This window comes from Carcharodon carcharias, chromosome 20 (assembly GCF_017639515.1).
Source record: "Carcharodon carcharias isolate sCarCar2 chromosome 20, sCarCar2.pri, whole genome shotgun sequence".
NCBI classification, from domain to species: domain Eukaryota; kingdom Metazoa; phylum Chordata; class Chondrichthyes; order Lamniformes; family Lamnidae; genus Carcharodon; species Carcharodon carcharias.
Window position 1 is genome coordinate 9,877,192 of NC_054486.1, and position 25,512 is coordinate 9,902,703.

The window sequence follows — 25,512 nt, forward strand, 5'->3', positions numbered from 1 at the left end:
ACAATAGACTGGGGGGGGTTCGTGAACAGTAATGTTTACAGTAGACTGGGGGGCGTTTAGTGAACAGGAATGTTTACAATGGACGGGGGTGTTAGTGAGCAGGAATGTTTACAATAGGCTGGGGGGGGTTAGTGAAAAGTAATATTTATGATAGACTGGCGGTGGTTAGTGAACAATAATGTTTACAATAGACTGGCGGGGGTTAGTGAACAGTAAAGTTTACAATGGACTTGGGGGGGTGTTAGTGAACAGTAATGTTTACAATAGACTGGGGGGAGTTAGTGAACAAGAATGTTTACAATAGAGTGGGGGGGTTAATGAACAGGTATGTTTTTAATAGACTGGGGGGGAGTTAGTGAACAGTAATGTTTACAGTAGACTGGGGGCATTAGTGAACAGGAATGTTTACAATAGATAGGGGGTTATAGTGAACAATAATGTTTACAATAGACTGGACGGGCGTTAGTGAACAGGAATGTTTACAATAGACGGCGGGTTTAGTGAACAGGAATGTTTACAATAGACTGGGAGGGTTAGTGAACAGTAATGTTTACGATAGACTGGGGGGGGTTAGTGAACAGTAAAGTTTACAATATACTGGGGGGAGTTAGTGAACAGGAATGTTTACAAAAGACTGTGGGGGATTAGTGAACAGGAAGATTTACAATAGACTGGGGGAGGGGTTCGTGAACAGTAATGTTTACAATAGACTGGGAGGGGGTTAGAGAACAGTAATGTTTACAAGAGACTGGGGGGGGGGTAGTGAACAGTACTGTTTAGAATAGACTTGTGGGGGGGTTAGTGAACAGTACTGTTTACAATAGACTGGGGGGGGTTAGTGAACAGGAATGTTTACAATAGACTGGGGGGGGTGGGTTAGTGAACAGTAATGTTTACAATAGACTGGGGGTCGGTTAGTGAACAGTAATGTTTACAATAGTCTGGGGGGGCGTTAGTGAACAGTAATGTTTACAATTGGCTGGGGGGGTTAGTGAACAGTAATGTTTACAATAGACTGGGGGTGGGCATTAGTGAACAGGAATGTTTACAGTAGACTGGGGGGGGGTTAGTGAACAGTAATGTTTACAATAGACTGGGGGGCGTTAGTGAACAGGAATGTTTACAATAGACTGGGGGGATTAGTGAACAGTAATGTTTGCAATAGACTGGGGGGCGTTAGTGAACAGGAATGTTTTCAATAGACGGGGGGGTTAGTGAACAGGAATGTTTACAATAGACAGTGGGGGTTAGTGAACAGGAATGTTTACGATAGACTGGGGGAGGTTAGTGAACAGTAATGTTTACGATAGACTGGGGGGGTTAGTGAACAGTAATGTTTACAATTGACTTGGGGGGGGTTAGTGAAGAGTATTGTTTACGATAAACTGGGTGGTTAGTGAACAGTAATGTTTACGATAAACTGGGGGGTTAATGAACAGTAATGTTTACAATAGACTGGCGGGGTTAGTGAACAGTAAAGTTTACAATAGACTGGGGGGGTTAGTGAACAGTAATGTTTGCAATAGACTGGGGGGGGTTAGTGAACAGGAATGTTTACAATAGACTGGTTTAGTGAACAGGAATGTTTACAATTGAAGGCGTGGGGGGGTTAGTGAACAGGAATGTTTACAGTAGACTTGGGGGGGGTTAGTGAACAGTAATGTTTACAATAGACTGGAGGGGTTAGTGAACAGTAATGTTTACAATAGACTGGGGGGGTTAGTGAACAGTAATGTTTACAATAGACTGGCGGGGTTAGTGAACAGTAAAGTTTACAATAGACTGGCGGGGATTAGTGAACAGTAATGTTTGCAATAGACTGGGGCGGTTTAGTGAACAGGAATGTTTACAATAGACTGGGGGGGGCATTAGTGAACAGGAATGTTTACAATAGACTGGGGGCAGTTAGTGAACGGGAATGTTTACAATAGGCAATGGGGGGGGGATTAGTGAACATTAATGTTTACAATAGACTGGGGAGGTTAGTGAACAGTAGTGTTTACAATAGACTTGGGGGAGGGGCATTAGTGAACAGGAATGTTTACAATAGACAGCGGGTTATAGTGAACCGTAATGTTTACAATAGACTGGGGGGGGGGTTACTGAACAGTAATATTTACAATAGACTGGGGGGGGGGCATTAGTGAACAGGAATGTTTACAATAGACTGAGGGGGGTTAGTGAACAGGAATGTTTACAATGGACGGGGGTGTTAGTGAGCAGGAATGTTTACAATAGACTGGGGGGGGTTAGTGAAAAGTAATATTTATGATAGACTGGCGGTGGTTAGTGAACAATAATGTTTACAATAGACTGGCGGGGGTTAGTGAACAAGAATGTTTACAATAGAGTGGGGGGGTTAATGAACAGGTATGTTTTTAATAGACTGGGGGGGAGTTAGTGAACAGTAATGTTTACAGTAGACTTGGGGCATTAGTGAACAGGAATGTTTACAATAGATAGGGGGTTATAGTGAACAATAATGTTTACAGTAGACTGGACGGGCGTTAGTGAACAGGAATGTTTACAATAGACGGCGGGTTTAGTGAACAGGAATGTTTACAATAGACTGGGAAGGTTAGTGTACAGTAATGTTTACGATAGACTGGGGGGGGTTAGTGAACAGTAAAGTTTACAATATACTGGGGGGAGTTAGTGAACAGGAATGTTTACAATAGACTGTGGGGGATTAGTGAACAGGAAGATTTACAATAGACTGGGGGAGGGGTTCGTGAACAGTAATGTTTACAATAGACTGGGAGGGGGTTAGAGAACAGTAATGTTTACAAGAGACTGGGGGGGGGGTAGTGAACAGTACTGTTTAGAATAGACTTGGGGGGGGTTAGTGAACAGTACTGTTTACAATAGACTGGGGGGGGGTTAGTGAACAGGAATGTTTACAATAGTCTGGGGGGGCGTTAGTGAACAGTAATGTTTACAATTGGCTGGGGGGGTTAGTGAACAGTAATGTTTACAATAGACTGGGGGTGGGCATTAGTGAACAGGAATGTTTACAGTAGACTGGGGGGGGGTTAGTGAACAGTAATGTTTACAATAGACAGGGGGGCATTAGTGAACAGGAATGTTTACAATAGACTGGGGGGGGTTAGTGAACAGTAATGTTTGCAATAGACTGGGGGGCGTTAGTGAACAGGAATGTTTTCAATAGACGGGGGGGTTAGTGAACAGGAATGTTTACAATAGACAGTGGGGGTTAGTGAACAGGAATGTTTACGATAGACTGGGGGAGGTTAGTGAACAGTAATGTTTACGATAGACTGGGGGGGTTAGTGAACAGTAATGTTTACAATTGACTTGGGGGGGGTTAGTGAAGAGTATTGTTTACGATAAACTGGGTGGTTAGTGAACAGTAATGTTTACGATAAACTGGGGGGTTAATGAACAGTAATGTTTACAATAGACTGGCGGGGTTAGTGAACAGTAAAGTTTACAATAGACTGGGGGGGTTAGTGAACAGTAATGTTTGCAATAGACTGGGGGGGTTAGTGAACAGGAATGTTTACAATAGACTGGTTTAGTGAACAGGAATGTTTACAATTGAAGGGGTGGGGGGGTTAGTGAACAGGAATGTTTACAGTAGACTTGGGGGGGTTAGTGAACAGTAATGTTTACAATAGACTGGGGGGGTTAGTGAACAGTAATGTTTACAATAGACTAGCGGGGTTAGTGAACAGTAAAGTTTACAATAGACTGGCGGGGATTAGTGAACAGTAATGTTTGCAATAGACTGGGGCGGTTTAGTGAACAGTAATGTTTACAATAGATGTGTTTAATGAACAGGAATGTTTACAATAGAAGGGGTGGGGGGGTTAGTGAACAGGAATGTTTACAGTAGACTGGGGGGGGGTTAGTGAACAGTAATGTTTACAATAGACTGGGGGGGGTTAGTGAACATGATTTGTTTACAATAGACTTGGGGGGAGTTAGTGAACAGGAATGTTTACAATAGACTGGGGGCGTTAGTGAACAGATGTTTTCAATAGACTGGGGGTGGGGTTAGTGAACAGTAATGTTTACAATAGACTGGGGTGGAGTTAGTGAACAGTAATGTTTACAATAGACGGGGGGGCGGGGTTAGTGAACAATAATGTTTACAATAGACGGGTTTAGTGAACAGGAATGTTTGCATTAGACTGGGGGCGGTTAGTGAACAGTAATGTTTACAATAGACTGGGGGATTAGTGAACAGTAATGTTTACAATAGACTGGGGGATTAGTGAGCAGTAATGTTTACAATAGACTGGGGGGGGTTAGTGAACACTAATGTTTGCAATAGATTGGTGGGGGTGTTAGTGAACATTAATGTTTACAATAGACTGGGGGCTTAGTGAACAGTAATGTTTTCAATAGACTGGGGGGGTTAGTGAACAGGAATGTTTTCAATAGACTGGGGGTGGGGTTAGTGAACAGGAATGTTTTCAATAGACTGGCGGGGGGGTTAGTGAACAGTAATGTTTACAATAGACTGGGGGGGTTAGTGAACAGTAATGTTTACAATAGACGGTGGGGGTTAGTGAATAGGAATGTTTACAATGGACTGGGGGGTTAGTGAACTGGAATGTTTACAATAGATGGGGGAGGGGGTTAAGTGAACAGTAATGTTTACAATAGACTATGGGGGGGGTTAGTGAACATTAATGTTTACAATAGACTTGGGGGGGTTAGTGAACAGTAATGTTTACAATAGGCTGGGGGGGGCGTTAGTGAACAGTAATCTTTACAATAGCCTTGGGGGGCATTAGTGAACAGGAATGTTTACAATAGACAGAGGGTTATACTGAACAGCAATGTTTACAATAGACGGGGGGGTTAGTGAACAGTAATGTTTACAATTGACTTGGGGGGGGTTAGTGAACAGTAATGTTTACGATAGACTGGGGGGTGTTAGTGAACAGTAATGTTTACAATAGACTAGCGGGGTTAGTGAACAGTAAAGTTTACAATAGACTGAGGGGGGTTAGTGAACAGTAATGTTTACAATAGACGGGGGGGTTAGTGAACAGGAATGTTTTCAATAGACTGGGGGGGGTGTTAGTGAACAGTAATGTTTACAATATACTGGGGGGAGTTAGTGAACAGGTATGTTTACAATAGACGGGGGGGTGTTAGTGAACATGAATGTTTACAATAGACTCGGGGGGGGGGGGAGTTAGTGAACAGTAATGTTTACAATAGATTGGGGTGGGGTTAGTGAACAGGAATGTTTACAATAGACTGAGGGGGGGGTTAGTGAACAGTAATGTTTACAATAGGCTGGGAGGGGGCATTAGTGAACAGGAATGTTTACAATAGACAGAGGATTATAGTGAACAGTAATGTTTACAATAGACTGGAGGGGGGTTAGTGAACAGTGATGTTTACAATAGACGGGGTGGGGGGGGTTACTGAACAGTAATGTTTACAATAGACTGGGGGGCGTTAGTGAACAGGAATGTTTACTATAGACTGGGTGGGTTAGTGAACAGTAATGTTTACAATAGACTGGGGGGCGTTAGTGAACAGGAATGTTTACAATAGACGGGGGGGTTAGTGAACATGAATGTTTACAATAGACTGGGGGGGGTTAGTGAACAGGATTGTTTACAATAGACTGGGGCTGTTAGTGAAGAGTAATGCTTATGATAGACTGGCGGGGTTAGTGAACAGCAAAGTTTACAATAGACTGGGGGGGTTAGTGAACAGTAATGTTTGCAATAGACTGGCGGGGTTAGTGAACAGGAATGTTTACAATAGACTGGGGGGGGGTTAGTGAACAGGAATGTTTACAGTAGACTGGGGGGGTTTAGTGAACAGTAATGTTTACAATAGACGGGTTTAGTGAACAGGAATGTTTACAATAGAAGGGGTGGGGGGGTTAGTGAACAAGAATGTTTACAGTAGACTTGGGGGGGTTAGTGAACAGTAATGTTTACGATAGACTGAGGGGGGTTAGTGAACAGTAATGTTTACAATAGACTTGGGGTTAGTTAGTGAACAGGAGTGTTTACAATAGACTGGGGGCGTTAGTGAACTGGAATGTTTTCAATAGACTGGGGGTGGGGTTAGTGAGCAGTAATGTTTACAATAGACTGGAGGGGGGTTTAGTGAACAGGAATGTTTACAATAGACTGGGGTGGGGTTAGTGAACAGGAATGTTTACCATAGGCTGGGGGGGGGGCATTAGTGAACAGGAATGTTTACAATAGACAGAGGGTTATAGTGAACAGTAATGCTTACAATAGACTGGAGGCGGGTTAGTGAACAGTAATGTTTACAATAGACGGGGTGGAGTGGGTTACTGAACAGTAATGTTTACAATAGACTGGGGGGCGTTAGTGAACAGGAATGTTTACAATAGACGGGGGTTAGTGAACAGGAATGTTTGCAATAGACTGGGGGGGTTAGTGAACAGGAATGTTTGCAATAGACTAGGGGGGATTAGTGAACAGTAATGTTTATGATAGACTGGGGGGGTTAGTGAACAGTAATGTTTACAATAGACTGGGGGGGGGGTTAGTGAACAGTAATGTTTACAATAGACTGAGGGGGGTTAGTGAACAGGAATGTTTACAATAGACGGGGGGGGGGTTAGTGAACAGGAATGTTTACAGTAGACTGGGTGGGGAGTTAGTGAACAGTAATGTTTCAATAGATTGGGGTGGGGTTAGTGAACAGGAATGTTTACAATAGACTGGGGGGGGTTCGTGAACAGTAATGTTTACAATAGGCTGGGAGGGGGCATTAGTGAACAGGAATGTTTACAATAGACAGAGGATTATAGTGAACAGTAATGTTTACAATAGACGGGGTGGGGGGGGGTTACAGAACAGTAATATTTACAATAGACTGGGGGGCATTAGTGAACAGGAATGTTTACTATAGACTGGGTGGGTTAGTGAACAGTAATGTTTACAATAGACTGGGGGTTTAGTGAACAGGAATGTTTGCAATAGACTAGGGGGGATTAGTGAACAGTAATGTTTATGATAGACTGGGGGGGTTAGTGAACAGTAATGTTTACAATAGACTGGGGGGGGGTTAGTGAACAGTAATGTTTACAATAGACTGAGGGGGGTTAGTGAACAGGAATGTTTACAATAGACGGGGGGGGTGGTTAGTGAACAGGAATGTTTACAGTAGACTGGGGGGGTTTAGTGAACAGTAATGTTTACAATAGACGGGTTTAGTGAACAGGAATGTTTACAATAGAAGGGGTGGGGGGGTTAGTGAACAAGAATGTTTACAGTAGACTTGGGGGGGTTAGTGAACAGTAATGTTTACAATAGACTGAGGGGGGGTTAGTGAACAGTAATGTTTACAATAGACTTGGGGTTAGTTAGTGAACAGGAGTGTTTACAATAGACTGGGGGCGTTAGTGAACTGGAATGTTTTCAATAGACTGGGGGTGGGGTTAGTGAACAGTAATGTTTACAATAGACTGGAGGGGGGTTTAGTGAACAGGAATGTTTACAATAGACTGGGGTGGGGTTGGTGAACAGGAATGTTTACCATAGGCTGGGGGGGGGCATTAGTGAACAGGAGTGTTTACAATAGACAGAGGGTTATAGTGAACAGTAATGTTTACTATAGACTGGAGGCGGGTTAGTGAACAGTAATGTTTACAATAGACGGGGTGGGGTGGGTTACTGAACAGTAATGTTTACAATAGACTGGGGGGCGTTAGTGAACAGGAATGTTTACAATAGACGGGGGTTAGTGAACAGGAATGTTTGCAATAGACTGGGGGGGTTAGTGAACAGGAATGTTTGCAATAGACTAGGGGGGATTAGTGAACAGTAATGTTTATGATAGACTAGGGGGGATTAGTGAACAGTAATGTTTATGATAGACTGGGGGGGTTAGTGAACAGTAATGTTTACAATAGCCTGGGGGGGGGTTAGTGAACAGGAATGTTTACAATAGACGGGGGGGGGGGGGGGGGGGGGGGGGTGGGGGGGGGGTTAGTGAACAGGAATGTTTACAATAGATTGGGGTGGGGTTAGTGAACAGGAATGTTTACAATAGACTGGGGGGGGTTCGTGAACAGTAATGTTTACAATAGGCTGGGAGGGGGCATTAGTGAACAGGAATGTTTACAATAGACAGAGGATTATAGTGAACAGTAATGTTTACAATAGACGGGGTGGGGGGGGTTACAGAACAGTAATGTTTACAATAGACTGGGGGGCATTAGTGAACAGGAATGTTTACTATAGACTGGGTGGGTTAGTGAACAGTAATGTTTACAATAGACTGGGGGTTTAGTGAACAGGAATGTTTGCAATAGACTGGGTGGGTTAGTGAACAGGAATGTTTACAATAGACTGGGGGGGGTTAGTGAAGAGTAATTTTTACGATAGACTGGCGGGGTTAGTGAACAGTAAAGTTTACAATAGACTGGGGGGGTTAGTGAACAGTAATGTTTGCAATAGACTGGAGGGGTTAGTGAACAGGAATGTTTACAATAGACTTGGGGGGGGTTAGTGAACAGGAATGTTTACAGTAGACTGGGGGGGTTTAGTGAACAGTAATGTTTACAATAGACGGGTTTAGTGAACAGGAATGTTTACAATAGAAGGGGTGGGGGGTTAGTGAACAGGAATGTTTACAGTAGACTGGGGGGGGGTTAGTGAACAATAATGTTTACAATAGACTGGGGGGGGTTAGTGAACAGTAATGTTTACAATAGACTTGGGGGTAGTTAGTGAACAGGAGTGTTTACAATAGACTGGGGGCGTTAGTGAACTGGAATGTTTTCAATAGACTGGGCGTGGGGTTAGTGGACAGTAATGTTTACAATAGACTGGAGGGGGGGTTAGTGAACAGGAATGTTTACAATAGACTGGGGTGGGGTTAGTGAACAGGAATGTTTACCATAGGCTGGGGGGGGGGGGCATTAGTGAACAGGAATGTTTACAATAGACAGAGGGTTATAGTGAACAGTAATGTTTACAATAGACTGGAGGCGGGTTAGTGAACAGTAATGTTTACAATAGACGGGGTGGGGTGGGTTACTGAACAGTAATGTTTACAATAGACTGGGGGGCGTTAGTGAACAGGAATGTTTACTATAGACTGGGGGTGGTTAGTGAACAGTAATGTTTACAATAGACTGGGGGGCGTTAGTGAACAGGAATGTTTACAATTGACAGGGGGGTTAGTGAACAGGAATGTTGGAATAGACTGGGGGGGATTAGTGAACAGTAATGTTTATGATAGACTGGGGGGGATTAGTGAACAGTAATGTTTACGATAGACTGTGGGGGTTAGTGAACAGTAATGTTTACAATAGACTGAGGGGGGGTTAGTGAACAGTAATGTTTACAATAGACTGAGGGGGGTTAGTGAACGGGAATGTTTACAATAGACGGGGGGGGGGTTAGTGAACAGGAATGTTTACAGTCGACTGGGGGGGTTTAGTGAACAGTAATGTTTACAATTGACGGGTTTAGTGAACAGGAATGTTTACAATAGAAGGGGTGGGGGGTTAGTGAACAGGAATGTTTACAGTAGACTGTGGGGGGTTAGTCAACAGTAATGTTTACAATAGACTGGGGGGCGTTAGTGAACAGTAATGTTTACAATAGACTTGGGGGGAGTTAGTGAATAGGAATGTTTACAATAGACTGGGGGCGTTAGTGAAAAGGAATGTGTTCAATACACTGGGGGTGGGGTTAGTGAACAGTATTGTTTACAATAGACTGGAGGGGGGGTTAGTGAACAGGAATGTTTACAATAGACTGGGGTGGGGTTAGTGAACAGGAATGTTTACAATAGACTGGGGTGGAGTTAGTGAACAGTAATGTTTACAATAGACGGGGTGGGGGGTTAGTGAACAGTAATGTTTACAATAGACTGGGGTCGGTTAGTGAACAGTAGTGTTTACAATAGAATGGGGGGGGTTAGTGAACAATAATGTTTACAATAGACGGGTTAGTGAACAGGAATGTTTACATTAGACTGGGGGCGGTTAGTGAACAGTAATGTTTCCAATAGACTGGGGGATTAGTGAACAGTAATGTTTACAATAGACTGGGGGGTTAGTGAACAGTAATGTTTAGAATAGACTGGGGGTGGTAGTGAACAGTAATGTTTACAATAGATTGGGGGGGGTTAGTGAACAGTAATGTTTACAATAGACTTGGGGGTAGTTAGTGAACAGGAGTGTTTACAATAGACTGGGGGCGTTAGTGAACTGGAATGTTTTCAATAGACTGGGGGTGGGGTTAGTGAACAGTAATGTTTACAATAGACTGGAGGGGGGGGGTTAGTGAACAGGAATGTTTACAATAGACTGGGGTGGGGTTAGTGAACAGGAATGTTTACCATAGGCTGGGGGGGGGGGCATTAGTGAACAGGAATGTTTACAATAGACAGAGGGTTATAGTGAACAGTAATGTTTACAATAGACTGGAGGCGGGTTAGTGAACAGTAATGTTTACAATAGACGGGGTGGGGTGGGTTACTGAACAGTAATGTTTACAATAGACTGGGGGGCGTTAGTGAACAGGCATGTTTAATATAGACAGGGGGGTTAGTGAACAGGAATGTTTGCAATAGACTGGGGGGGTTAGTGAACAGGAATGTTTGCAATAGACTGGGGGGGATTAGTGAACAGTAATGTTTACGATAGACTGTGGGGGTTAGTGAACAGTAATGTTTACAATAGTCTGGGGGGGGGGTTAGTGAACAGTAATGTTTACAATAGACTGAGGGGGGTTAGTGAACAGGAATGTTTACAATAGACGGGGGGGGGGTTAGTGAACAGGAATGTTTACAGTCGACTGGGGGGGTTTAGTGAACAGTAATGTTTACAATTGATGGGTTTAGTGAACAGGAATGTTTACAATAGAAGGGGTGGGGGGTTAGTGAACAGGAATGTTTACAGTAGACTGTGGGGGGTTGGTCAACAGTAATGTTTACAATAGACTTGGGTTGGAGGGGTTAGTGAACAGTAATGTTTTTAATAGACTTGGGGGAGTTAGTGAACAGGAATGTTTACAAAGACTGAGGGGGGTTAGTGAACAGTAATGTTTACAATAGACTGGGGGGTGTTACTGAACAGGAATGTTTACAAAGACTGAGGGGGGTTAGTGAACAGTAATGTTTACAATAGACTGGGGGGGCGTTAGTGAACAGGAATGTTTACAATAGACGGGGGGGGTTAGTGAACAGGAATGTTTACAATAGACTGGGGGAGCGTTAGTGAACAGGAATGTTTACAATAGACAGTGGGGGTTAGTGAACAGGAATGTTTACAGTAGACAGGGAGGGTTAGTGAACAGTAATATTTACAATAGACTGGGGGTTTAGTGAACAGTAATGTTTATAATAGACTGGGGGGAGTTAGTGAACAAGAATGTTTACAATTGACTGGGGGGGGTTAGTGAACAGTAATGTTTACAATAGACTATGGGGGTGGGGGGGTTAGTGAACATTATTGTTTACAGTAGGATAAAAGCAAAATATTGCGGATGCTGGAAATCTGAAACAAGAACAGTAAACCTGGTAAAACTCAGCAGGTCTAACAGCATCTGTGGATGGCAAGACAGAGTTAACGTTCAGAGTCCGTGTGACTGAAGAAGTGTCATCCCACAAATGTTGTTAGTCCTGCTGAGTTTTTCCAATGTTTATAATAGACTGGCGGCATGTGGGGTTGGCAGGGTGCCTAGGTTGATCCCTCTTTCTGCTGCCTCCCACTTCGAAGTGATCTGTGCAGGTTTTCAACTCTGATCAAATGGCCCGAACTACTGACGTTTCGTTTCTGGATGTCACATTTTAAAGTTCTTTTTTCATTTGCAATTTCAAGCACCTCTTCATTTTTCTTATGGTCTGTATGTAGAATTCTAAACATACACCTTAACCGCATTTCAAAGACCTCTACTTTCTTCCACAGATCTTTATCATTGTCCAGCTTTCTGAGACTTAAAGGAAAGTGGATAGAATGTAGCATCTCATGAGTTGTTTTTACTTGTTACAAACTTGAGTTTCCTTGTTAACACATCCTTCCTCTTCTCAAAATTACTTCTGGCTCTCTCTATGCTTCTTCTGACTTCTGCATCACATCTACCATCTTCTGTTATCATTTGTCCTAAATAGACAAATCTATTTGTTTCAGTGTGGTACCATCCACCTAAGTCTTTACACTAGTTTCTTCTAATGTATTCCTTCTGACCACCATTGTTTTCGTCCTTTTGGTGTTCACACTCAATCCATATTCTAAACATCTAGATTTTACTTGATCTCTGATATTTTGTTGGGCCTCTTCTGATTCTGCAAGTAGTACTGAGCAAGTTTATGTTCTTGCCTCCAATTTTCACCCCTGGAAGTATCCCTGACTCTGAATATTTATTCTGTGTATAGATTGAATAATTTTGGTGACAATACATAGACTGTTGTACTCCTCTTTTCATTTGAACCATGTCTGACTGTCCACCTCCTAGCCTGAAGCTCACTATTTGGCCCATATGAAATACAAGGAGGCTAAATTTGGTAACCCATAAAACGGGTGTGGGGTTTACAATGCAAAATTAACTTTTGCCCATTGATTACAGTGCAGGCAGTGTGTTAGCTTCCTGCTGCCTTTTCAATATAATGATTTCAGCCACTAGCCAATGATAACTTGTTGACAAGGTGGACCCATTAGGGTCGAAATATCATTTGACCACTTAAAGCTAGCCTGTAACCATTAAAGGGGGGTGCAATGTGGCTGGAGCAGGCGCTGACAGTCCTCCAGAAAGGGAACTTGACCTGTGAAATGTTGAAGAACGGCACAAATTGGGAAAGAGTGGGCTCCAAGGTTCTTGGGTATTGCAATGGTTGCAGAAGCGGAAAAGAGGAGAGTTGTCCACCATCTGCAGGAGGACCTCCAGACGTATGCTCAGAAGGCAGGGGAGCAGATAGCCATGGAGGCCAATGACAATTGTCATGTTCTGAGGACCTGGATACAGTGCTGCAAGAAGTTCAGTGACCTCACAGGAGTGGTTAAGGTCAGTGAATGCAACTTCAAATTCCATATCTTACCAATTACAATACTGGCCTCAGACACTGCTCAATGCACTACACCCCTATCACTCACCTATCAGCAATCTCCATCAATCAGGACTCATACCTGACATTCATATGTTCCACTGCACCCTCACAAGCTTGGCACCACTGCAGACCTTGCACACACTGCCAGCTATTCTAACATAACAGTCACATTAATTAAAAATAGATTGCACAACACTTAATGATACTTGTCTCTTGCAAGATGAGTTGGCATACAATTGAGGCACCGGAGTTAACTTGAGATGGACAGGCATGCCTGTATGCTTCATCCTCTTGGAAGAGATAGTGCTGGCCATTATTGGGATGGCCACTGGGGCTGCAACCATCAAAAATAAGGGTATCCTCATGCTTAATCCTCCTCGCATCCTTCTTCCCCTTAATCCACACACTCTTCTGATTTACAACCTGGAGGTAGTGTAAACATGCACCTTTTTACTTTCTCACATCCCCTCATCACAACCTTACCTTTGTACCGCTTTCCTTTCAGATATCCAAGAAGTGAAACCTGGCCAGGCAGTGGAGCAACAGCAAGAAGACTGTGATGATAACACACTTGTTCTCACACTTGCGGATACCAACACAGTTATTGGCACTCAATGCAATTTAGAGGTTGGCATGGAGGCGGGATCTGCATATTGTGAGTCATGGGCAGGAGTGGACTATAGCCAGGGTTGGAGGTGGAAAGAATAGCAGGGATGCCAGCTCCCTGGAAGGTAAAGTCACATGCAAGTACTGCTGAGGACTCCGGTGGAGCAGTGTATAGAAAAGGGCTGATGGACATGCACACTGAATACGTACTGCATTGGCAATATATGGATTGTATTTGAGTCCTGAGACGTGGTCAGCTGACAGTTCTTGTTTCCCAGTGGCCCCCTTTAGGTTTGCTGCGGTGACTTAATGCAGCTGGCTTGGCGAACTTCAGCAGAATGAATGTATCATGACTGCTGCTGGGATACCGGGCAATTGACCTGCATGATTTGCTGCCAATGGTCATGCATCAACTGAATGATGAGGGAATAGAATTCCTTTTGGTTCCTCTTGTGGGAGAGAATTTTCATGTGTGTCCTCAAAGCAATGTGCATATGTTCAGTGGCACCCTACATCATGGGAAACACTGAAAAAAAACTAGTGAATCCATATACTCACTCCCCCTGCTTCTCTGACAAGAAGGAATTAAATATATTTAGCTTTCAATGGATCATTTCTGTGCCCTTATAAATAATAAGTAATAAATTAAAATGTTGCAAATATCTCCAGCTCCAGCCTGGAGAGAGTCGGATATTTAACAGGCCATCAGCCTGGCCTCCTTCATAGTCACTGTCAGTGTGGTCCTTGCCCTGCTCTGACTTTGTAGTTGTGGCTGCAGATGGTGGCAGGTTTCATTGAGGGCATACTTACTGAAGCACTGATGCCTTGTTATTACACTTAAGAGGGAAAGTTTGCATCTGAACATGCTGGGTGGATAAGGTCTTCCTCACACTGCCCCTTCATTCATATTCCAGCAGGTTTTCCTGCACTGTGTGTCTTTTTTTATTCTCCCCATTGTGCTGTTAGTTCAAGGGGAATGTCTACTAGTACACACACATGCCTGAAAGCAATTGATTGTGCAGCTGTCAAGAATGTCCTTCAGCATGCCCACACCACTCCCTGTAGACTTTGGCAACTTTAAACTATTGTAGAAAACGCAAAACACTTAAAGAATTAAAGCAATAGTCGGAAGAAATCAACAACCAATTAACTTGTTAGTGGTTGATGCTTTTTTTTAGATAGCATTGTAAGAGGGTCCTTCCTGCTGTTGCCTGCATGTACAGCTGTACAAGATTGAGAGGATGTCAACTGGAATGTTGAACTCCAAAATGCCACCGCTAGTGTCAAATCAGTATTAAATGCTGATTGATGCCACAATCTGCCAGTGCTGTATAATTCTGCCGGCTGTTTGTGTGAACTTTAACATCCTTACCAAAATGACATCTGCCACCATTGTCCCAAAAGTGCGTATATGCCATAGGATACCATTTTGGAGCTGGAAGGGCACTTTAACTCCCAAAAAGCAGGGCACACAAGTTCAATTTCTTGCCCACAATGTTTAAATTGTAAGGGAGATGGGAGTTCTGAATGTGATATAATATAGTTTCATGGATGGGTAGTTCCAGAGTGAAATACAATAGTTAAATTGTTTGGAAGGGGTAGGTGTCCGAGTGAAATTCGGTGTGTGAAGGTCAGTGAAATACTTTGTTCAAATTGGCTGGGAACAGAGAGCCAGTGAAATATTGGATGTTGGGGAGCGAATTCAACTAATTACAATGTACTTATTGAATCGCAGGCCTGACGTGTACGTTAAAGTGAAATAAATAGAATGTTTATATGGGTTTCAAATAAGATATTTTTACAATGAGCTGCAGTGTTTACATTGGACAAGGGGAAAGTAGAGAACTGGAATGAAATATCAATATTTACCTTGGTTTAGTGTGAACACAGGACATAAGACTAAATGCTGTGTAATTCTAAGCCCTTTTATAAGTATTTTCAAATTTTGCTTCTTAACCAATTTAACTGAAGCTCCCATCATTCCCTGTTGTATGTTCAACTGTTTCCAAACTTGCTAAATGTGGTTATTTATACATATTGGGTGCCCATATTTGTCCCAACTAATCCAAGTAGGTACCAACTGAATTTAGGAAGTTGAAGGATTTTTTCTGTTAAGAATTTGATCGAGTTTTGATTTTAAATTGGATGTGGTCTAGAATGTTTAATTTGAATTCACAGCCTTAATGCTGACTCAGACTGGTGGTGTTTGGGCCACAGAATGAAGTCAATGAACTAATGCAGACTCTGCCAGCAGTTCCTATTCAGTCACATATCAGAAAAAATTGAGTCTTTTTTGAAAATTCAATGATGTGATGCATATTCGTAACATGGCAGTATATGAATTCAAAAATGGGTTATAAAAGTGAATGCAGGCTCAGTTGTATAACAGTGTTACTGGTGGGATAGAAGGAACATGAATATGCATTAAATCATATCAAGGTCCAGAAATATAGCAGATTGTTCACACTTTTTGGACAATTTTACTAACTGTCAAATTTAAGAAACCCAGTTTCCTCAAGTGGTACAAGTTCAATTTCGTGTATTCATATTTTGGAAAATATGGTGTTTGCCATAGCCCAGAAAATGCAAATGAACTGTAAGAATTATGTTGTATAAAGGAATCCACTTTATAATTATTTTTCCTATGAAGTGAGCTCATTTTTCTGTATTGCCATCTAAGGTACATAAAGGAATGCTTATTTTGTTGTAACTAAGGGCCATTGAGTGTCAGTCTTGGCCCTGTTAACACTGAGTCAGGTTGTATGTTCATATCCTACTTCAGGGACTTGCATACATAACCTAGGCTGAGGAAGTGCTGAACTGTCCTTTCGGATGAGACATTTAACAGAGGCCTCTTTTGCTCTCAAATGGAAACAAAAGATCCCACAGTACTGTTTTGAGGAAGAACAGGGAAATTCTCATTTTGTTCTATCCTTCGACCCCTCCAAAACTGACCATTCGATAATTTATCACATTGCTGTTTGTGGGACCTTGCAGTGTGCAAGTTCACTGTGGCTCCTATGTTCCAACATGGTTCATACTTCAGGGGCACTTCATTGGCTGTAACATGCTTGCATTGGTAACCTACTTGAAAGTTTGTGTTCATAATTTCATATTTTCACTAAACTTAAAATATTTTTGGTGCCCTCTTTGCAAAAAGGGATACCTTTGTTGATCTGATGTGATAGGGCTTTGCTGAATCCCATGAACCTTTGATCTGTTTAAATTAGTACACCAGGTCAACATAGTCTTCTGCATTTATTCTTTTATATTGGCCTAGATTTTGCAGGCAGCAATGAAGCAAACAAACTTAAATCCACATTTTGTAAAAAAAAATCATAATGCAAAAAATTGGCATTCCATAAATATAAAATTAGTTTTTAGAGCTAGTGAAAGTGTTTAGCAATAATTATGAAGTTAGTGTGCCCTTAAAAAAGGTCGGTTACACATCATTTAACAAGATGTAACTTTTGCAAGGATTCTTACAGCAAGACTAACAATGTAACATTGGAAGTACTTGTTAAATTCATAAATTGACCACTGATTGCTGAATGGGTGCCTCAACAGCTACGTGCTTTGGGGAAGAGTGGAATCACAGACGACAACTTGTGGATTTCTACCTTTAGTTGTGCATATGCACACTCCAGAAGTTGCTGTCAGTTTCAGTGGAGTCGTGATAACTTGTGTTGACAGTTTTGCTGTTATTAAAATTTTAATGTACCTAGCCTCGATAAAACCTCTCCTTTTAGATGGGTTGGTTTCTACAGCCGTAATCATTTTTTAAAACTACAGCATCATCAACACGAGGGAAATTGAATGATTTATGCTAAAACTTGTGTGCAGATTTGACAGAGATCCTTGTATAATAAATTGCTGTATGGAAGTTTGGTGGCAGTGAGCATTTTCCTTCCTCAGTCCTCTTCTGGATCACCTGTTGCTTCCCAGACCCCCTGTTCCAGAATCCACAATGCGTGTCCTTTATCAGGCTGTGTTTCTTTACTAGATCCTTTGATGTATTTGTGCTGTTGGTGTGAATTTTTTTCTTTTCCATGCTGCTGAATGGAAATAGTGATGGAATATTTGGAGTGTGGTATTTATTTGTTAGAACCATATACTGTAGTTTTATAGTAGCAGTGTTCCCCTTATACTCCAGGATGGCCCTTCCAATAAAGAGGGGAGCACATGTTCACAGTGGTTGTGTGTGTTGATGGCTGTTGTAATGATGTATTATAAAGCCTCATTGTATAGTACTGCTCATGCACAGAAAGTTGTCTGTGGCTCAGTATTAAACTTGTGATGGTATTTGCATTGACCTTGATCACTGTTTGAAAACGGTTTAACATTTAATGCATATCCCTGTGTCAAACCTTATTTCAGACTTCCAACATTTATCTTTGCTTTTTAAATGTGTATGTAGGAATGCTTTTTCTGTTTACACATGGTTGTACAATTTTAAAATATTGAATGGTTTTTGTTCTTGAATTGGCTTTTTGAGAATCTTGTATTCTGTAAAACGCTGCAGGATTGGTGTTTGAAAATGTCATAATGTTTGAGGAAATTTAATTGTTGCACTTAAAATAGCAACAAGTATCTTCAGTAGATGTTTTTAGAAATTCGCCTTAAAAAAAATCAAAATAATTCCTTGCAGGTCTGATTTAAGGTTCACTTGTTGGCAAACTTAGTTTTAGCAGCTAAAAAGGAGAATGCGGGAATAATGTTGAGACTGGGGGAGTGGGTTCTTGTCAATAAGTCATAATCAATTTAAAATAAACTTCTCTAATTGAATATTTGTGCTTGGAGGATATCCTGCTTAAGCTAGAGGCCCCTGAGGTCAATTATGTACTGAAAATTTAGCACAGCTCATGGAACAAACCTAAGGTCTTAAATCTCAGTGTCATATAGTGCAGTCAAATTTTATAATGCACCATCAGTCAAGCCACAGGGACATGATTTGTTTTGCTTGTGGTTAAGCATTTGGTGCCAACGGCAGTGTACTGTAGTAAAGTGATGAAAGTGCTTTGGTTTTATAGCACTCATTTAAATTGTTCATACTAGAAAAATGAATGATCCATTCAAAGAGTTAACATTTAGGAAGCCGGGCAGCTCTGTAACTGAAGCTCTGAAGAGTCATATGGACTGGAAACGTCAACTCTGTTTCTCTCTTCACCGATGCTGTCAGACCTGCTGAATTTTTCCAGTATTTTCTGTTTTTGTTAGCTCTGTAACTGTACTATGCACATGATAATATTTGGATTGACCTTGCTAAACTTTGAAAAAGAATAGCCTAATTTCAGGAAGTGAAATGTTACTGCATGTTCAATGATGTGGTTAAGACTAGCATGATCTGTATGTTCAGAACTCCCTTTGTACCAATTTATTGCAGTCTAGTGTTTACAGAGTAATAAACTGAAAGCCTGATAAATTTTTCAGTGCAGTGGGTGACTCTTCAGTTTCCTTTCATTTTTGTAAGAGAAATGGTCCTGTGAACATGAAGTTATTTTGCATCATTTGCCCTTATCAGTGCACATTTAAAAAAAAAATCATGTAATATAAAACACAGTGGGAAGCACATTACTCTCAAATCAGCCGAAAAGAATTTGAATGGTTCAGTACATTCATTTTTTAAAAATAAGATATGCAAATGGCCGTTTGATAGTACAGAACTTGAGTATTGCTGAAAAGACAAACATGCTGTCAAAGCTTTTCGTCTTACACTCATCAGGACAGAAACAAAGAAAAGCAAATCTCAAAGGGAACAAGAATTTATACTGTATAAGAAGAACTTCAAATGGTTTTGCTTTGAAAGAATTTTGGTTTGCTAGTAATCAAATTTCAAAAGGAAAACTTGTTCTTGCTGTTATTACATTTTAACACAAAACACAAAGCATGTTTCAGTCTTCGAATCAAACTACTGAGAAGTCTTCACCTACCTGTGGCTTGCACACTACTTTTCCATAGTGGATTCTTGCCCAAGAGCAGAAAATTTAGACAGAGCTAAGGTTTAGTCAAGTCGAGTGTATGGAGGGATTCTGTTGGAATTTAACTGGATGTGTATTTTCATGCATTGTATCTCTAATAAAAGAGGATATACTTCCATTTTCCTTGGGTTATTTTGGTAATGTGGGTAATATCTAATTGGATGCAAGTGTGCACTAATGCATTCTTTATCAATTTTTTTAGGACAAGAAGATAACATCCAGTGAAGTATTTGGCACCCCTCTGCATGCTCTGCCACAGTGCACTGTCCTTGAACATACTACCGTTCCTCAGTGAGTGGAGAAAGAGATTGAACTGATTTTTCACAAGGTCGAAAGGCTGAGGATATAAAATGTTTAGTGATCTTTTTATTTGTAAAATGTTTGTAAACAAAGAGTTCCCTTTTGAGTATTTTTTGTATTGGAAAAGGATTAGAACTGTTTTGTTTAAATGCAATTTTGTTTGACGATTAAGATAGAATGCTTGGATAATTCAAATCCTTTTAAAGGGGCAGGTGTAAACAACATTAACACAATTTTTTTGTTTGCAAAATATGTCGTTTTTGGAGAAACTAAGATGGCTAAATGATAGTTAAATCTTTTAAATGCTGCATAAATTATTGGCCTTAATTTTGGAAATCCAGTAAAAGGAAAGCTGAAAATGCAGTGAGTAACTATGTTCCTATAGACTAGTTGTATAACTTGCATCATCGATTGATGCAGCATAGCAGGAGACCATTTCTTGACAAGGTATGAAAACTGTTTGTTTAACTGCATTTTGTTTGGTTACTAAGTTAAAATATATTTGGATAGACTTAATAGATAACTACTTAGCTTATACCAATGCACTTTGCATCAGAACATCACTTTGGGTGCTTTGGCCAGTTGATCTATTTGAATGTTCCAATAAATTGCTCATAGCATGGCCACTGAGGGGGGGATTTTGGATTGCTGGAGACAGTGGGGCTAGCGGCAAACACGATTCCTGGCCAGTTAAGCGCATTGCATAGCAAAATTGCAGCGTATCTGCTTTTTCACATTACACAGGGTTGAGACCCAGAGGTCTTCGGGGTTTCAACCCATAATTGAAATCTTGCTCCAGAATTCAAAGATTCTGTTGTGTATTTGATTGCCCTTTTTATTTCAGTTTTTTTTATATGAAATGGTAGCTTTTCAGTGAAAATTGCTCTGATATACCATTTTTCATTCTTTTAAAACTCATTTAAATATAGTGTGGTTTTGTGTTAACTGAAAAATGTATAGCTTGAAAATATTCTAAGATATTAGAGAGATATCAAATGTAATGAATCTTAACAATTATGGTTTTGCAATAATCAGTCATGATCTGACTTTTCAGGTTTCTAGTTGATGCCTGTGTCTATTTAGGAAAGCACATTCACACAGAGGGACTCTTCAGAAAATCGGGATCCGTGATTCGTCTTAAAGCTCTAAAGGTAATGAAGATTTTTTTAAAAATTCTGCTTTAAGGTCAAATGTTAACTTTGCACCTGAATTATACTGAAATGGGGATAGTTCTGTTTTTCTTAGTCCTTCACGGGCACCAAAGTGGCTGCTTTTGCCTACATTATTGTGGAATCTTGAGATTCCAAAATACCGTGGGTGGGAATTTCCGGCCCTGCCCACCACCAGGATCACCTGGTCCTGCCAAAAGTCGATGGACTTTTGGCTAGGCCACCGAATTTCCTGTGGTGGGTCCCTCCACAACGGGGCTGGAAAATCCCAGCCTGTGTCTAACTTTGTAGTACACAGTACAGTCACTTAGGAGACTCTCCAAAGAATCAAGTAAGCTGAGATCAGTCCAGCTAGGAGTGCTGGACGAAGTAGAGACATTAACCTCATTTATTGATTTATATTAAATGTTATATTGAATTATTTTTAATGTAGATTACATGTTAATCTCCTGCTTCAGCAACATTTCAATTTTAAAATCCTCATCCTTGTTTTCAAATCCCTCCATGGCCTTGTTTTCCCCTATCTCTGTAAACTCCTCCAGCCCCACAACCCTCTGCGATCTCAATGCTCCTAAGATTCTGGCCTCTTGTGCATCCCCAGTTTTCTTTGCTTCACCATTAGCAGCCATATTTCAGCTGTCTAGGCTTCTGACCTCATTACAGCCTAGGTTCAAATGTGGACAAAAGTGCTGAACACCAGAGATGAGGTGAGAGTGACTGCCCTCGACATCAAGGCAGCATTTGACTGAATGTGGCATCAAGGACCCCTAGCAAAACTGGAGCCCTTGGGAATCCGGAAAAACTTCATTGGTTGGAGTCATACCTAGCATAAAGGAAGATGGTTGTGGTTGTCAATCATTTCAGTTCCAGGACATCACTGCAGGAGTTCCTCAGGGTAGTGTCCTAGGTGGCCAACCGTGGCTTCAATGCGTACAATCTACAAGATGCACTGCAGAAACTAAGGTTCCTTAGGCAGCACTTTCCAAACCCACGACCACTACCATCTAGAAGGACAAGGGCAGCAGACACATGGGAACACCATCACCTGGAAGTTCCCCTCCAAGCCACTCACCGTCCTGACTTGGAAATATATCGCCGTTCCTTCACTGTTGCTGGGTCAAAATCCTGGAACTCCCTCCCTAACAATACTGTGGATGTACCTAAACTGCAGGGACTGCAGCGGTTCAGCAAGGCAGCTCACCTCCACCTTCTTGAGGGCAGTTAGGGATAGATAATAAATGCTGGCATAGCCAGCAACGCCCACATCCTGTATATGAATTTAAAAAAAAATTCTGGTATTCCTTCCCTAATACTTTGTCTGCCTACCTCTCTCCTCCACTTTAATACATACTTTAAAACCTACTTCTTTGATCGTGTGTTTGGTCGTCTTTCTGAATGTCTCCTTATTTGCCTTGGTGTCAAATTTTGCTTGAAATGCTTTGGAAAACCTTACTGCGTCAAAGGCAGTGTAGAAATGCAAGTTGTTGCAAAGTGTATTTTTTGAGTTTTGAAACATTAAGATACATGTACAATGTTCCATTCCATTTCTATAACATTTTCCCTCACTTGTTCACAATGTACAAATGACTATTGTATATTCTTCTATCCAGTTTGGGAAAAAAATGGCTGTCTCGTGGTGCGGCGATAAGTCTTGTTTCGTTAAGATCGTGATTCAATTCTTAATTTAATTTATTCCTAAAGTTATTTAATGCAAGCTTCTCAGAAGGATCATCAGGACTTAACTTTGGCCATTATTAACTTTAGTCAGTGCAATTAATGTATTCCTATTCAAGGCTACCTAGTGGCATTAAATAAGTCTCAGTCAAGCCATGGAGTTAGGTTGCAGGTGAGCATGATCTCATTGAATGGCAGAGCAGGCCCAAAGAGCTAAATGTTCAATTCCTGTTCTGATGTTCAAATAAGAAATGTCAGTGGATATTGTAGAACATGTAGAGGTTGCTAAAACAATCTCCCCTGACAGTAGTAGACATAACCAGCAAAGAGGGTGTGCAGAAAGCAGTAGGTAGTACTATTGATTGGCAGAAGTAAGCAAATTGAGCTGTCCATTTTTATTTTGCTCTGCCATTCTCCATCTGTTTCAGAGCAACTGGGGAAGAATTAGAAATAAAATCACAGTCCTGGAAAGAGATAGTGGGTCTGTCAGGATTTGTAAAGAGAAATGCGGATTACTAAATTTGGGTACATTATGCCCTGCCCTATATTTGCAGCAATTTCCAATTTTTTTTGCCTCAGGGTTAAATTTACAGGGCCCCTGAAAGGGGGAACAGAAGAAGGTTGCCCTGAAAATATCAACGCCGGACAGCGTGTCAATTTCAAGACACCTATCATGGCACTGACAATAATCACCAATCAGGAATCCCACTCTCCTCCCTATTGAACTAGTTTTATAAGCTGGTCAAGAGCTTGTTCAATGGGAAGGGTGGAATAGTAATATAAGGGAACACAGGTTTCGCAAGCTCTCAGTTTCTGAGCAGCCTAGGAGAGGCAGGTGCGTAGTGAGGGAGCCAGTCAAGGCTACCCTAGTGCATCACTCTGTCTCTATAAAGTGGGGCAAAGGGGGACTCTGCACTTGGTAAGTAGCTGCCTTTACCACTGAGCAGGTGCCATGGAGTGGTCATGGTCATCAAACAGAGTCAACACCCCCAGCACCACAGGGACAGAAGTGTAGGGGCAAGGTTACCAATCACAAAAGGAAGACTGCAGCTGGCATCGGAGCCATGACTCAGATTTTGAGTCTAGTAATGATGCCATATAATTTATATGTAGAAGACAAAGGAAACATTAAGTTAATTATAAATGTGATCTTTATCCCTTATATGAAATCTCGCATCATTCCCCTCTTAATTTCTTTGTTCTTTTTTATGAACTGATGCAACTTGTCACCTTTTCTTGTATTCAGATTTCCTTGTAATCTCAAAGAATCATGACCTGTAGGCATGACGGTGGTTTTAGCATTATAAGTGTTTCAAGGACACAGCACACTCAAATGTATTCACTCTTTGCCATGTAAATTTTGTGTTTAATATACTATATTTCAAACCAATTGAAACAAAATAAGACCATATTTCAGTGGTAATCTAATATTTTTTCTCACTTTTGAAATTCACATGTTGTATTGGTACCCAGTTCTTTGGTAATTAAGGAAATGGTGCTTTTGTGAAATAACAACTGTGCACTTTATTTTCTTCCTGGTTGTTTTCTTGTGTGTTCGGGTTAAGGGAAATTGGCATTTCAGAAAAATGTTTCCTGATCGTTTAAATCCCTTACAACAGCTAGTGTGAAAAAATATTTTGATACAAAAAAGGTAGGGAGGGGCTGGTCGTGTGATACCATCCAATTGCCTTCTTCCTCCTCCATATTGTAATGGTAATTGTGTGCAGTGTTATAATTGTGTGTTTGTTTGTTTAACCAGGCTAAAGTGGACCAAGGTGAAAAATGTATTACAATGGCGCCCCCTTGTGATGTGGCAGGGCTGGTGAAACAGTTTTTTAGGGAACTACCTGAACCTCTGCTTCCAGCAGAATTACATGAAGCCTTCTTCAAGGCACAACAACTACAAAATGATGACAGCATTACTGCTACAATTCTACTATCCTGTTTATTGCCTGAGAGAACTGCAGATACACTGCGTTACTTCCTGAATTTTCTTAAAAATGTGTCCCTCAGGTGTGTATTATAGAAATGCTATGTAGTATATTTGAATCAAGATAGTTAGTTGTCAATGTATAAGGAATTAAGGTACATTTTAGTGCACGCTACTTCACTGCAAAATGTGTTTCTCTGCATTTTGCCCAGTCTGTTAGCTACCTTTTCTCTCTCTTGACTCCATCATATTTTCAAGCTGTATGTGTTAATGCTGGACCATTACTACAATTTTATTTAATTCTTTCATATTGAGGAATGGGATTCTTATTTTGGGCATTCGTCAAAACATGTTGATCAGCTAGTTTTCTGAGAGCAATATTGGGATGTGCTGTGATTTCACATTCTCCAATCCAATGGTGGATATTCATCCATCCCATTTTCACTGCCTCCCTCCTCTAAACTGAGAACTAGAATCATAGAATTTTACAGCACAGAAAGTGAAGACTCTTGGTTTCTTTTTAAAAATTAAAACTGCTCGTGTGGGTCCTCTTCACATTCGCACAATGTGATGGAACTTGTTCTTCACTCCTTTCCTTGTCTGCTTTCTTTCTCCTTTTCATAACAGGAAGAGAGCCCAGTATGCAGCAAACGTCAAATATGTTGTAGCATTGGAGGTCCACAACGTGCTATATTAAGCAGGCAGTTGACATCCACAGTTCACAACATTAATTCCTGAATTCGACTTAGCAGAGGAACATGTACTTCTCTTTAAGGGGGGAAGGCAAATTTGAATACCCCTCTCTGGGAAGATTTTCTATATC

General features: G+C 41.1%; 1 protein-coding gene across 1 annotated transcript in view; it reads left to right on the plus strand.

Moving 5' to 3' along the window:
* LOC121292204 (rho GTPase-activating protein 11A-like) overlaps positions 1–25,512 on the plus strand; it is a 90,938-nt gene that overhangs the window by 23,281 nt on the left and 42,145 nt on the right. The window contains exons 2-4 of the mRNA XM_041213884.1: positions 19,819–19,907; positions 20,971–21,067; positions 24,519–24,772. Coding sequence (XP_041069818.1) covers positions 19,819–19,907; positions 20,971–21,067; positions 24,519–24,772 — 440 coding nt within the window. The remainder of the gene's footprint in view (positions 1–19,818; positions 19,908–20,970; positions 21,068–24,518; positions 24,773–25,512) is intronic.